This window comes from Plodia interpunctella, chromosome 10, assembly GCF_027563975.2.
Source record: "Plodia interpunctella isolate USDA-ARS_2022_Savannah chromosome 10, ilPloInte3.2, whole genome shotgun sequence".
Taxonomy (NCBI): Eukaryota; Metazoa; Arthropoda; class Insecta; order Lepidoptera; family Pyralidae; genus Plodia; species Plodia interpunctella.
This window is the reverse complement of record NC_071303.1, coordinates 6,526,236-6,540,858: the sequence shown is the minus strand read 5'-3', so window position 1 is coordinate 6,540,858 and position 14,623 is coordinate 6,526,236. Positions and strand designations below refer to the sequence as shown.

The window sequence follows — 14,623 nt, the reverse complement described above, 5'->3', positions numbered from 1 at the left end:
TAATATTTGGAAAGATCCTAGTCCAACCGAAAGTAAATCGCGTTAAAGGCTGTCTAGTAAAATAATTATTTTGATTTTCATTATTATATCTCCCGGAACATAGATGTCACAATAGAACGATGAAGGTATAGATTAGATTGATGTCTGCTGGAAAATACCGAGTGAAGAAAAAATGTAATGTATGAATGATGTAATGAAAGTAATAGTAGTGAAAGAAGTGGCTAGTTTGAAATCGTGAAGGATGATATGCGTGCCGATGGTCTGACAATAAAGAAAGAAATAAACAAAATAAGAAAGAAATATTGATTCGGCAAAATATACACATTTCATTGAGATCATGCTGAAATGGATCGCAGCTTATAAGCCATAACGCTGATTTTTAGCTGTCATTAGAAAAAAAAAGAGAAAGAGTTTGAGTCTATAAATACTTAAGTATTGTTATGCAAAACTTACCCCAGTAAAGTTGCGTGGCGCCCCTGAAGAACCTCGGGATGTACTTCTCGAGCGCCAGTAGCGTCGCATTCATGTCCTCCAGCACGCCCACCACCGCGTAGTCCTGCTCCACCACGCGTTTCGCACGCTGGAGCGCCTCTTCTGTGTTGAATGGCCTGGGGACGAAAAGGATTACCCAGCTCGAAGAGACCATAGACAAAAAAGACTTATGAAGACAAGTAAATGAAAGAACTGTATACATTAAGACATGTAACGTAAAGTGCGTCATTTTGTCTCAGCATCACATCACTATAAGCACCAACGTGCAACTCACCCTACATTTTTAATATTTCAACGGTCCCGCCATGTAATCTTTGCCTTTTGTTTAACAAGAACGTATTTCACGTTTTTGTTCTTGAACATATCGGCAACTGTTTGTGTCAAAGTGAATGTAATTTTCGAAGAGCGAACATACTCTAATTACCTGGCAGGAGTGCCTCATCAACCGAGCAAGTGGTTTTACTACGAGTATAAGAGTAAAAGACTTACGTGCACTGTGGCTCGTGTCCGCAGAAGAAGAGTGTTTGCCTGCGATGGTCGCCGATGCCCTCATGTGTCTCGCCCTCGATGTAACGGCACTCGCGGTCGCCGCTCAATACGCACGTCTCGAAATCCTGAAATACATTACACCACATGTTGTATTGATGGCTGAAATTACTAAAAAGAGACAGGATATGGAACATTCGAGAAAAGCCCGGTGAGCTGAGCTGAGCCCGGATGATAAGAGAGCGTAGCTCGGATGAGCTGTTCTGCCAAACAAGTAGGTACTTATTATAAAAATCTCAAGCTAAGACAGACCTGAACATCGAATCGCTAGCCTTTTTTGGAGAGGCACACTAAGAAGAAGTTACAACAGGACCATACAGACAAAGAAAACCACATCTAGTAAATAGCAGGTCAACCACCACTTTTATAAAAACTTATTGATAACCTCTTTATACTTAATGGTAACTTATCTGTCAGTATTTGAATCAATTCCCATCAATATCTATCAGCCTGTTTGTAAATATACAGATATATCGTCATTAGAGAGTCCTGCCAAAAAGATAGCGGTAGTATCGATAGACAATGCTACGGACAAATCACCTACAAGTATATCTGCCTATTACTGATCGTTATTCGAAACCCTAATTAAAACGTCAAACTTTTTGTGTGCATAAAACTAATTTATTTTTTGCGGCCACTAACCGAACGACACACGAGTTACAAGTAGTACCTACTTACTTAAGCATATAAACTACGCCTATCTACCTATTGTTGTCCAGCTCTTGCACAATGCCAATAACAATAGGCGAACAATTGACTAGAAAAATCTGCAATGTAAATGCTACTATCCTACTTCCTGCTACTTAATAAGTGCTTCTTCTAGTTCACAAACTTAAACATTCCAAGTTTATGAATTTGAAGAAGCACTTATAATTAAACTTTAACTGTAAAATTTGGTTATCGTACGTAATGAATGAATGGTTGACACGATCGTACTTAACATACCTAAAAGAACGATATTCATTTTGATTAATTGGCGAAATGCAATTTCTTAATTATTGTTTGTATTCCCTACTTACTTGTTTGTATTACTTTTACAGCAATTTCGTCAAGTAACTATATTATTTTTAGTTACTTTCACGATCATCAGAATTTTGCATAAACACGTTGTCTGATCTATAGAAATATACTCTGTAGTAAGTCTTAGATATGTTTCTATCTGTTTTGATTGATTACTTGATGGTAATAAAAGCGTCTAACTTAACGACCTTAACTTCTTCATTATTATACCAGTTACTATCTAATATCTAACGGTATGTAAGAAAACAAACAAAAAGCTATTTTAAAATTGTTGTTGCTAATAAATAATGTATTCGTTCCGACCAACGCATTATTCATTGCTTTGTATGCAGTAATAAGAAGTGAAGCATTCTTCCCGCGATCTGGGCATAAAAATGAAGCTGATAGATGTGTCTGTCTGTGCTACCATAAATAAAGATGATTACAAATCACGTCGCATTTGTAATCTTATTTATGGTTATCATAAGAAGAATTCACAGCTGAATTATCAACTTCTTAAGGTTTATTTCTTACGCTGATCCCGGGCTTCACGGTGTATATAATAAGAGAATTTTACAAAATGCCAAATGTCAGATCCTAGAGTTTCTCATGTTACAAATTCGGTAGTAAATATTAAGAATTAGACTGTATAGTTTTTAACTACCTATGTATTTTTATATACCAGATCTTTTATATCATATTTTTATTTTTTTATATTACTGCTCTTCTTCTAACCTCTCTTTATTTTGTAGCGCTACCCACCAAACGCTTAGTCGTGTTGCGATGGTTCCCTGAACTGTTTATTATCTAGGATCGATCCTAAGTATAGAAACTCGATTTGCAATCAATTCACTGAGAGGTCAAGTGCACCACTTGAGCATTGCCTAGATTGCACTTTTATATAAAAAGTGCATTTTTCAAGCCCATTAGTTTCTGATAAAAGACTTTGCCCCCCATTAATTATGACTATCATAGGTTGCATTTATCGAAATCAAACTTATAAAAAAGTATAGTAAGTCGAGTATCAGTAAACGTACAGTGAAGACTCTCTGTCGGTTAATGGCCGTCTTTATACAGCCAACGAAAAAAAAGTCTTTTTATCATCCGATTTGCTATGTCATAGGAGCCCTACAGATCTAAAATAAAAAGCGTAAAATTTCGCGATCGTGAATCACTTGTAATTGGCAGGGTTGGATAGGACGTTTTTATCGGAGTTACCAAGTGGACACCTACCTACTTAGCTGAAAAACAAGCATTGTGTTTCATGCACGAAGTGTTTTTTATTCGCTTTTTTATAGAAATCTATAACTAGAAGCTAAGTTGCAAAGTATTTACACTTTTTTCACCAAATAGAACAAATTAACAAGATGGACTTGTTTTGTCACCTGGTTTTTTCTTTGTATTTGGTATATACTATTCCTATTTAGAGCGTGATGTCAAATAATGCCGTTAGATCTACAGTCAAAAGTTCAGATCGATTGGTCACGACGAAATCTCGATGCACAGCGGCGATTAACTCAAAAAAATCAATGATCACGATCACATCGGCAAATTAATTCGGAGATTGAGGACACCGGCTGAGGGCCTTTACAACCTAATCGATGAATTGCACAAGAACAATCATAAATCATGAAAAATCAATACAAATCCATTGTAAGTAAAAGGTTACCTCTGCTTAGTCTACTGCCTTCTGACAATGATTATGATTAATTTTTTGAGATACTCACTTAATATATATTTCTGACCAGGTGGGCTCGTTTAAGAAATTTGAAATGCAATCTTCATCTAAACTCTGCTAGTCACCTAAGCAACGCTTTCTATATTACCTGTTAGCTTTTTCTGAAGTAGTCCTCCTGTGGTGTATTGTATTATAGAGAATCTTTTGAATGTTTTCCGAGTTTCTTCTTCGGACTTTAAACTCATCAGACTACGCTACAACGAAACATCTCAGATCAGTAGCATCACTAGAGATCATCCTACCTTTTTCAACCAGGCGGGGTCGGGTAGCGGGAGGTCCGGGAAGGCCCTCTTCCTCTCGACGTAGTACCAGGGCGCCCTCACGTAGTAGTACCACGAGATTACGCGCTCCACAGGGTCCCGCACTACATTCACATAGATTGGAGAGGGAAGCCCGTATCTAGAAGCATTAATATACATTTCTATCACAAACTCAAATTTCAGACAAATAAGACAATACTCGGAAACGCAAAAGTCTTAGAATCTAAATAATAGAATAATACAGTTTGATTTGAGAATAATACAATTAGATAGAGTACAGACAGAGCTTGCTTCAGAATGCTTCAACTTAAATTTTGTAGGTATTTCAAGGATGCCCGCTATTTCGATTCATTAATCTCTGTCATAATTTCGTAAGATTTCAAAAAGTGGGCGGTCAAACCTGTCTAATATTTGACAAGATCCTTTAAAAATAAAATGACAATTTTTATCATGAAAAAATGTTGGAAAACCACAGATATAAAACAGTGTGGAAAACTTACGCGATGTAATAGAGCTTAGTTATCCGCCCGTTATTTGCGCGTCAGAAAACAGAACTTAAACAATAGACTGTTTGAACGAGTTTTACACGTGCCCGCGCCACAATCAATGTTAACAAGAGCGGGCTAATCATCCGCACAATTAATGTACTTGATGCATCACATGAGCCGCAAATCAATACTCATGATTGATGTAAGACATGGCAGTAAAGAGTGCGTCATAGACCCATGGAATTAGTAGGTACTCCGCATAGACCATGGTGATATATTATAATAAGGTCATATTTTGAACTTTTACTTAACTATTTAGATCTTGATCATTAAAATAAATTGATTGGGAATTAAGAATGAAAGTACAAAAACTAGTTAAAGATCCACTACCGTTTTTATCTAATTAAGTACCGTAGAGTTATAATTTTTTAAATTTCAAAGAATATGTAATGGTTTTCTTGAATGAATTGATTAAGTTTAATATATGCAACACTAACTAGGTTACTTTTTGCCGTCTGATACCGATACGTGGAGACAGGTTCTGTTATGACAGTTGGAAAACGTATTTACTACACACTCGTTTACTGTTTATTCCCAGTATTCAATAATAACTAGTACGACTTACAATAAAAAGATGCGCACAGATTATTGTCATTTCAGAACAAATCGTGATGCTACTAAGTCCTACATACCTACATACCTATATAACTATTTCTAGTATCATCGTACTCAATAAAATACAATTTATTTCGATCTTTCCTTCTAACTCATACTATACATCAAAGTTTTCTTCATAATTTAGACAGAAACACACATATGATGATTGACAAGTCAATCATGCTGATCTACTAATCACATAATTACTCTATCTAGTTAAGCGAACGACGCTTGTGTGGTTAGCTAGACCACAGACCAGGGCTCGTAAATTATATAGTTCTTATAACCGAGTTATGGAGGTGAAGAAAATTGTGAAACATTTAATGAAGTTCCTAAGACTACTTACATATTTAATGAAAGAAATACTTGACCACTGAATCAGTCTTCCGTAAAGTTCCGTTCCATAAAACTTGCCGTGATTCGGAGAGCACATTAGTTTTAGATAAGTACCTATGTATGTCCAAAGTGAAATTACCAATTTGACTTTTAAAACTACATTATCATCTATTTTCGAGGACCATTCTACATCAATCTAACAGAAAGAATTCATAAACTGCAGTAGTATTTTCTGTCTATCTAGTAAACGTTTGTGCAGTAACATATTGGTCTAAGTATATGAGTCAGGCGGCTGTTGTCCACAGCGATTGTGTTCCGTATTACCTGGTGAAGTTGAGGTGGCAGACGTGTTTGATGTACGAGGCGGGTGGCGTGTATGCGGTGACCAAGTTAGCGAGAATCTGTTGGTCTGGAGGGGCCAGGCGAATGGTCTCCACTCGTTGCACAGCGTCGCGGTGGAACCCTGGAATAGGTGTGGCAAAACTTACAATATTTGTGCAGTGAGAATTTTTAGTTAAGTACTTATATAGTTTAGTTTAGGACAGTGAAAGGCTGCTGAATTGCTAGTTACTAGGTAATTACTTTATTACCACTAAATGCTTTCCATACAAAAAATGTTTCTACTTCCAGAACTGAATCCTAGTGAAATTATTTTACCAGATTTATTGTCGTCAGTGTAATATTTTGTATCACTTAAGAAGAATACAAACTTAAAAATTACGTATGCCTGTAGGTATGATGTAGGCACAGGGTATAGGCGTTTGAATGTAAAATAAATGTCAGTTTAACTTTCTATGACTGTCTTCACAGTTATATAACTTCGATTCCTAAGGGCCTGAGCTCACATAAGATTATCATTAAAAGATTGTAAGTTATTAAGTTTTATCGCGCGAAGTGGGAAGAAAAAGTAGGTTATTGGACCCTGGGCTCCAACTTCAGCATAACGACAAAGGAAGAAATTGGGACAACGCTCAATGAAAGATTGTCTTACCAAATTGATTACGCAACGCCAGTCGCCGTAATAATTCCATGAAGGTCTGGCTGCCGACTTTGGGCACTCGGTTGAAGAACAGTAGATCAATTCCAGCCCTTGCCGTGTTGTTCAGCTCCCAAGGTTCAGGAACTAGAAGCTCATCCACATACTCATCCACTATGTCTTGCTGCGAATCTTCTGGTTCGGCTTCTAGAGTTCGCTGTGGTTTACTGCGCTCCTGATAAAAAAAAAGGAGTTGTTTATTTTTTCTCTTTGATTATTATTGTCAAAAGATTTTTCCGACTTCTTTTTTTAAGTAACTAAATATTGATGTTTTATAACTCTTTTCTGCAATTCGAGCATTATTGGTAAAGTTACGCTAGTAATTATAATACTAAATTTATGTGATAGTAACGAAACGTCAGTTCTCAGTAGAACTCGTGTTCGGGAGAGTATAGCGTAACTGTTAAATTTAAAGGAAGCTGTAAATAATAATAATGATTCTTAGATATTTAAATTGGAAATGATTTACAGTAGTAATTCCGTCTAGATAATATAACAGTCGATTTGTGATTTAACACCTCTTTGTAGCATGCGAGCGTAGTGCGTATAGTTGACAATAGCGCGGTAATAGGCTATTAATTCAACGGGTAAACGTGCGATGTAAATGGCTTCCTCGCTTCCTCATCAAGGTGTGATAAGTCACTACAAGACAGTAAGAGTGTGTAATAGCCTATTCATTACAGTTTTGTAGAACTTTGAGAGATAAATCAATATAATTATATGGACAAGTCACACGGATTGAGTTAGCCCTATGTTAGCCTCAAAGTAAGTTCTAGACTTGTGACTTGCGATCGAACCCGGTCAGGTCAAATCAGTGCTTGTTCATAGTTTCATACTGATAAACGTCTTTATTTTTTACGGAGTAGACTGAGACAAGAGTCGCGAAATTTAAAAGCTGTCTTTAGCGGGGTAAGGTTTAGAGTTTATATTTAGTTTAGTCTATCTATTGATCTATATATTGACCGACAGAATTTCAATAAAATCAGGTAAGATAGATAATTTATTTTACCGGTCGCACCCCAAGTAAATTAGTTTTCCCGGTTTTTTCCCCAGCCGTTGAGCGTCGGAGCCCCGGGTCCGCTTTCTCCATTTCGCTAGTAAGTCTATCTAATATGTAATTTTAAATTTTACTTACAACACCAGTATTCCTTCGTATCGCCTCGAGAGCTTCTTTGTATTCTTGTGCTGTTGCAAATCCGTGTTCTGTGCGGTCTGTTTGTCCTGGAAGAAAGAACAATTAATTGAATTTCTATTTAGTATCACTAATAGATAAATGAGGCTTTTAGGTTAAGGGTTTGTCTTCCTTATATGATTTTTCATATTTTATTATGGGACCTATGGAAACTATTATGAGTACACTATATTTAAAAAAAAATTGATGGTCAGTGACAAATAGTTTAAAATGTTATAATTAAATCTGATAATATTGCAAAAAAAAAATTAATCCACATAGAATATGCTGTTTTAATAATCAATTCAAAAGTATTTCATGCTATCACAAAAAAACTCTTGCTGTGGTTGACGCCTCCACTCCGGAACTAATCGGGCAAAATATTAGCGCGCAATCTCGGGAATTTAATTCTGCAATACCTACCTTAGCGAATGAAGTATTAACAGTTAATAGCCAAATAAAAAATGTTAATTTGATTACCGAAGCGATACGATAGTCGGTGACTTCGTTAACGGTAGCTTTGTTGTTTTAACGGAAAACATAAGTAAGTTAATGGGAACTACAACAGCATTGTACTGATATAAGTAGAATTTATTTGCGATTGACTAATATGGAATAAATTTATCTAGCATTATATTGAAAGCACTAGTATCGTGCGTATTAGTTAGCAAGTTAATGATTCATGTAAATAAAATACGAATAAAGGGCGCATGTAGATTTTCATTACTGTTTGATAAATTTTCTATACTGTTTGATAAAAAGTACCTAAATGTTTTGGAAAAATAGTTTTTTCGAGAAAATACCTATTTACTCTTATTTTACTTAGCAACCTTGGGAACCATAAAGGAATATAGCTCAGAATCCTCATACTTATAAATTTCGTTCGCACATAAATCACGTCTAAATTATGTTTATGGTTTACTAATGCACTATTATGGAAATTGCCTTTCTCGAATGGGTAACAGTGCAGTTTACATAATACTGCCTTTCCTGAGCTTTCATTATGATTCGGGACAAATTTTAAGTTGTACTCGTATTATTGGTTCATACAGAATTTTCTACAAAAAGAAACAAAGTTGTAATGAGATTGGAAAGTGATCGGTGTCGATCAGCGAAATGATTGCCAGCAGGTACCTATTGCAATAATTTAGTTCGCTATCAACTCAATATCGATTTACCACTCGATAGGGCATCGATCATCAACGATGAGATGAGAAAGGCACACGCACGCGTGGTTTAAACCACAAATCCACAGCTGAGGATATACGAGATGCCTGTGCTTATGCTATTTGAAGTATTAGGTACTTAGTGTGTAGAAGAATGCAGTTTACAAAGCCTTCTAGCAGAACATACTTAATTGAGTCTAAGTAATAGATTTTAGCCTATTAAGTATTTGTTTTGTTTTGGATAACTTAACAATGTTTATTAATTTAATTTCTCTTAGCAGTAGTCGTTCCGAAATGCTAGCAGTTTTTGACAAGAATTGAAATATTATTTTACGTAAAGAAGTGGCAGTAATGGTGTAACCTTGGTTTCTTCCGAATTCAAATATTATACAGGCAAAGTTTGTTAGTTCTTCACGTTCAAACGCCGGCCCCAATTTTTTGAGGTAGCTGATAACTTGGATTAACACAGGGTACTTTTATAACGAAAGTCCGAGATTCTCGTAGGGTTTGGTCAAAAAGTCTGATAGTCAATGTTGTTTTGTAAAGTAGATTTATAATATAAATAAAGACGTTAATTTAAAAAAAACAATTACGCGGTTTGACACCGACATTCCTATTAATATTATAAATACGAAAGTTTGTGAATGTGTGTATGTTTGTTACTTTTTATATATGAAATTTAGTACACGGGTAGACTATAACCTGGAATAACACATAGGATACTTTTTATCCCGAAATTCCCAAGGGAGCGAAGTCCCGGGGCGCAGCTAGTTTGAATTAAATGCTTTAACTTAGTAGTAATAGTAGTAGTTCTAGGACTGGCCTCGTTTATACTTAACTCAGCGCTATCGCGGTTATGGCTTCTATTATTGTGGTTGTGACCTTTTTAGCAAAATCATATTAATCATACTGTGTTCGTTCTTAATACGCAGCAACGGATTGGCACCTTATGTCACAATGGAAGCTGGGGCCGGATATGATCCGCTACAAAGTGCGGCTGATTCAGTCCTTTTTTTACAACCATCATTATTGTAACATATATCAAACTCGCAGACTTATTTACTTTCTTAGTCGCCGTTATTATTCGAAATGAAGATGTAGTTTTTGAGTCTTTGAGAGCTGTTTAGTAGCAGTTCATGCTCTAATGGTAAGCAGGTTTTTGTTGCGTTTCTTGCCACAATTCGATCGGCCGATTCGTAATGATCGTGGAAGTGCTATAAGCATGACATTATGTATTATTAGCTTCGTAAGTTATTCTCGTGCATAGTGCTGGCCCGGCACTAATAATAATTATAGATACTAGTCCCGGTCATCTATTTTAATGATTTTGTTGAATAATGCTCACCAAATACCTAATTTCTTTCTTACAAGCTATGACTCTTCGCGAACGTACTAAAAGTATGCAGAGTATATTTAAAGTAACTAAAATTTACATTGTTACCATTTTGTGATATATAAAATAAGAAACGAATTGTGTGTTTGGCATTAACTCTGTGGTGTTTGACTAAAGTTATGAACATCCTGCTTATCATCATTTGATTAATCTATATGACAAAGCGTTATACTTACTATTTTTTAACCTGGCTAATTTGGCATCTAATGTTATTTCACACTAACGTGATATTGTACTTACACAGATTCAAATAGGATTTTTGAAATCAATGCAAATATTTGGCTTGCAACTTGTATCGACAATTGGCTAAAGTTACCGAATTACAGATGCAAATAACAAATATATACATAAACTATATAAGTAAACAAATATATAGTTAGCAGTACCTTTTATAAGAACAATGAACATGCAAAATCTTATCCAGATGTAGGTAAAACGTTAATTTAGATTATCTTCTGACATCGTTTATCTACTATAGTGTGCGCTCCTAGGAATGACTCTTTAGATCTTCAAAGTTAACGTATGCTCCACATACCGTACATTATCGTAGAAGTCGGAATACAAAGGCCGTTAAATCTTGAAGGTTATCGAAAGAGATCATCGCTTTGTTCCGGCGAAAGCCGTGTTTTCTCAGTCCACAACTTTCATGTTGACAATCCCGCCAAAAATATCGTTCAATGCAACCGGTTCCACTTTCAGTTTCCTGCACTGCGCCGCTGGGAATCTGCTTCAATTAAATTGAAACCAACATGGAAATAATTACGGTTTCTTTTTTTGTTTCGACAGCTATTGTATGATAATTTTAATTCCACTTTTTAGCGTGATTTCTAATATATATCAGATTACCGTGAAATCTTTCAGACAGATTACAATATATTATTTTTAACCGAAATAAGCTTACTTTTCATGTAAATAGTTGATTTCCAAAAATTCATGTTCTTCGTTGGTTTTGACTTTGTATGAAGGTACCTAGATAATGTAGTTTCAAGTATTTTTGAGTGTATCCTCAAACCAGACAAAAAGCAATAGTTGATATAAATTAAAAAGAAAAATTAAGTAGATGTTTTGGGTAAATGAATTTGGTTAAATGTTACAAATTCTCCATAATTTGCATTATTAGGTGTTTTAAAAAAGGATAATGAAGCTAAGTAAAATAAATATAGCAGAAAATCACGTGATCACACTATTAGTGTTGATCTGTGCGTAATGATCACAATTTGTGCGCGTGCGCCACAAATGGCTTAATTCCAAGCCGCAGGTGAGCTCCTGCGCTCACGACAGTAATGAAATCACAAAAGTCATCATTTTAACGGATTCACAGACTTAAAACACGTATTATTAAATTTAAAGCAGTTCTTAGTAAAGTCAATAACCTGGAAGCTAAAGTTGTGTTTCGCTGTGCGTTTATTTGATGACAGAGTTAATGCATGAACATAATTTTCACTCTATGATCAAATTAACACACTAACAATTTAAAATTATATATGCAATAAACGTCCAAGATCTTATCAAGATTACTTATTTCAAATTAACACACTAAGATACTAAGATAGTTAGAACTTGTTTCAGGATTAATTCTTTATGGTTCTAAGAACCTGGAAATGAAAAAAAAAAATAATATAAAAAAATGTGGTTATATTAAAGAAAATTGTCCCTATAATAGAAAGGTACAGTGTAAATTAGGTATTTAATTGCTCATAATGATAGTAAACTGCTATTAAAGCTTGGCTCACGTGTAATTATAACGATACCTAATTTAACGAAACTTGACCGCAAATGGAGCTAACATTTTTTTTTTGCTTTTTAAACGCAGATTAAATGTGATAATTATAGCGAGTTCAGATATAATCTAAAACCTAACATATGTATGGGAGTAGTAAATATAACTTAACCTAATGAATAATAGAATTTACATTAAATAAGCGAGAGGTAGATATTTTTTTAGAATGTGAATATGAAGGTAGCTTTTAATGACATTTTTTTACAATTTAAAGTTTCTTTCAGAATAGTAATGATACTCAATCATTGTCAATTTCTGGAACTCAAGTCAATTGTTGGACATCCAAAGGACTGTTTACCTAGGTTCTGATTTTATAACAATGTAGTTACGTTCCATGGGGTCGGTTATCTAAGTTCCTGGAAAATATTGCAGGATATCTCCATTGTTACTAAGTTTCTTAATTTCCATTTTTTCTTTCTTCCTTTTAGAGTATTTTATTACTACAGTTGTGTTAAGTTTTATTCAAGTCAACTAAAGGCATCTCACATGAATTTAAAACGATTGGATAACTGCATAAAGCTTAAAGAATATTTTTTAGATTAGATGAGCAGTGTGACGAAAAAAGGATAGAAGGACCAGCTCAGGTGGGCACCTGAGCTGGTCTAACATGTGAAGATCCTAGTTAAACCAATTATCTCTCACCGTTGTACTTGTTTTTCTGGCGGAAAGCAACATGGCCACCAGCGTTGCCACATACAGGATGCATTCCCAGTTTTTCTCATTTTAATTGAAAGCCTGTTCATGTCATGTGCTACTTGTTACTTTTATTACTTAGTATGTTAAGCCATATTTGCAGAACTTTGTGCTCATAATTTAATATATTCATATATTCGAACTAATGTGATTAGATCAGCTTAGATTAAATACCCATAAAACAAGTTGTAGTGCCTAAGCAATTCGGAGGTTTTGATGCGGAGGTTCTGCTCCTATAAAGGAAAACGTTATTTAAAATACATATATAAATAATTCTAGACTATTAATTTGTATCAAATACAATATTTGTAAAGACACGACTTACAAATAAGACCTGCACTCAAAAAGAAAGATATAAAAATAATATTTTAGTAAAAGCCATTAATTAGTAAGCACACCTTGCAAAGCTCTGGTTAGACATGGGTTAACGAGTTGTTGTTGATATATAATTATGAGGTAGGTACAAATAATTTGTCTAGTTGAATACATAAGTGCATCGTACACTGTAACTTGATTGCGATCAGATAATAAATAGTCCAGGCCGTAACAGGCCTATTTTGAGCTTATAAAATAAACCTCGGAGATTTTCTCTTGCGAGAAAGATAATTATGTGCGTAAATGAGTAAGTGATCGTAACGTTTTGCTTGTTATTCACGAAAGAAGATATTATTATCTTGATATTGAAGACCTACTTCGATATCAAGATAATAATATCTTTTTTATTAAAACTATGAAACACACAATATTTAACTTTCCAGTTGATTAAATAAATATGCCCTGGGTCAATTCCATCCATTCCGTCATGAGGACAATGATTATACTGGGTTCTGATCGACCTCTGTCGGGGGTCTTTATTGACAATAATAAAGCCTACGTGGTTGTTGAATTCTAAGTTTTCAGTTTATTTTATAGCAGCTACTGACTTCGAATATGAAAATTGCGTTTAGAAAAGTAGATTTTTATTGTACACCGCTGAGTATACTATAAAATATGTCTTTGATTATATTTTCGAGAAACGACTTTTTGACCATTAAATTTGTATAGCTAGAAATCTATGTACCTAAGTAACTATTATTGAAACTTTCTGAAAATTCATTGCTTATTTCGGATTTCTATTGTAAATGTTTGTTATTGGCTCTAATTTTTATCCTTTTATGTTCTGTTTTTGTAAGAGGTAGTCTTAATCCGTCTCTAAAGTCTATCTACCTCTATGCGAGAATTCATAAAAATTAGACCGTAAAACAGAGCATAAAACAACTGCCGCATTTATAATAATGAAAATTTTTTGTGTAATAAAATGGAATAATAAAGATACAAACAAACTACGATATATAATATGAATTCAAATCCATTTGACCAAGCTAGAGAATTCATTGCATTGCAAGCTCGAGGGGATGCATCGTGGCTGTATCCGAGAACAATCATATTGTTTATGCATTCGCCTGCAAGCGTCCTGCTTAGACATTCGTTTGTGGGACGACGCGCCGGCGCCGGCCCCGGGCCAGGATGTAGGAATCGAACGTAGCAATGTTTTACTGGGAAATTAATGTAACTTACACTGGTCTGTGTAACCGTACCGTATGTAAGGCATGCTCCCGGATACAATTTATTGTAGAATAAGCAATGTAAGTATTGGGAATAATGGAATTCGTATCGGATCTGTAGCTTATGTAAAATATTGTATTTTTTAAACAACATTTAGAAATCGTCATGAAAGTAGGTATACTACAAATAAATTTTAAATAAATTGATGATTGAATCCATGGATTGAATCTTCAATTCTTTTTGTTGAGTTTTCAAATTGTTTTGCATAATAACATTGTGTCCGTTCACAGATCGTATAAAAACAGTGTCCATTACATTATACG

At 34.8% G+C, this 14,623-nt stretch overlaps 1 protein-coding gene across 5 annotated transcripts in view; it reads right to left on the bottom strand.

The window, feature by feature from the left end:
* Nucleotides 1–14,623, bottom strand: part of pip (pipe) — a 63,082-nt gene that overhangs the window by 3,650 nt on the left and 44,809 nt on the right. For all 5 annotated transcript variants that reach the window (XM_053750288.2, XM_053750285.2, XM_053750287.2 and 2 more), the window contains exons 4-9: nt 7,688–7,773; nt 6,508–6,727; nt 5,841–5,979; nt 4,018–4,174; nt 982–1,106; nt 454–608 (exon numbers count right to left, since the gene is read on the bottom strand). In XM_053750288.2, the coding sequence (XP_053606263.1) occupies nt 454–608; nt 982–1,106; nt 4,018–4,174; nt 5,841–5,979; nt 6,508–6,727; nt 7,688–7,773 (882 nt within the window). The remainder of the gene's footprint in view (nt 1–453; nt 609–981; nt 1,107–4,017; nt 4,175–5,840; nt 5,980–6,507; nt 6,728–7,687; nt 7,774–14,623) is intronic.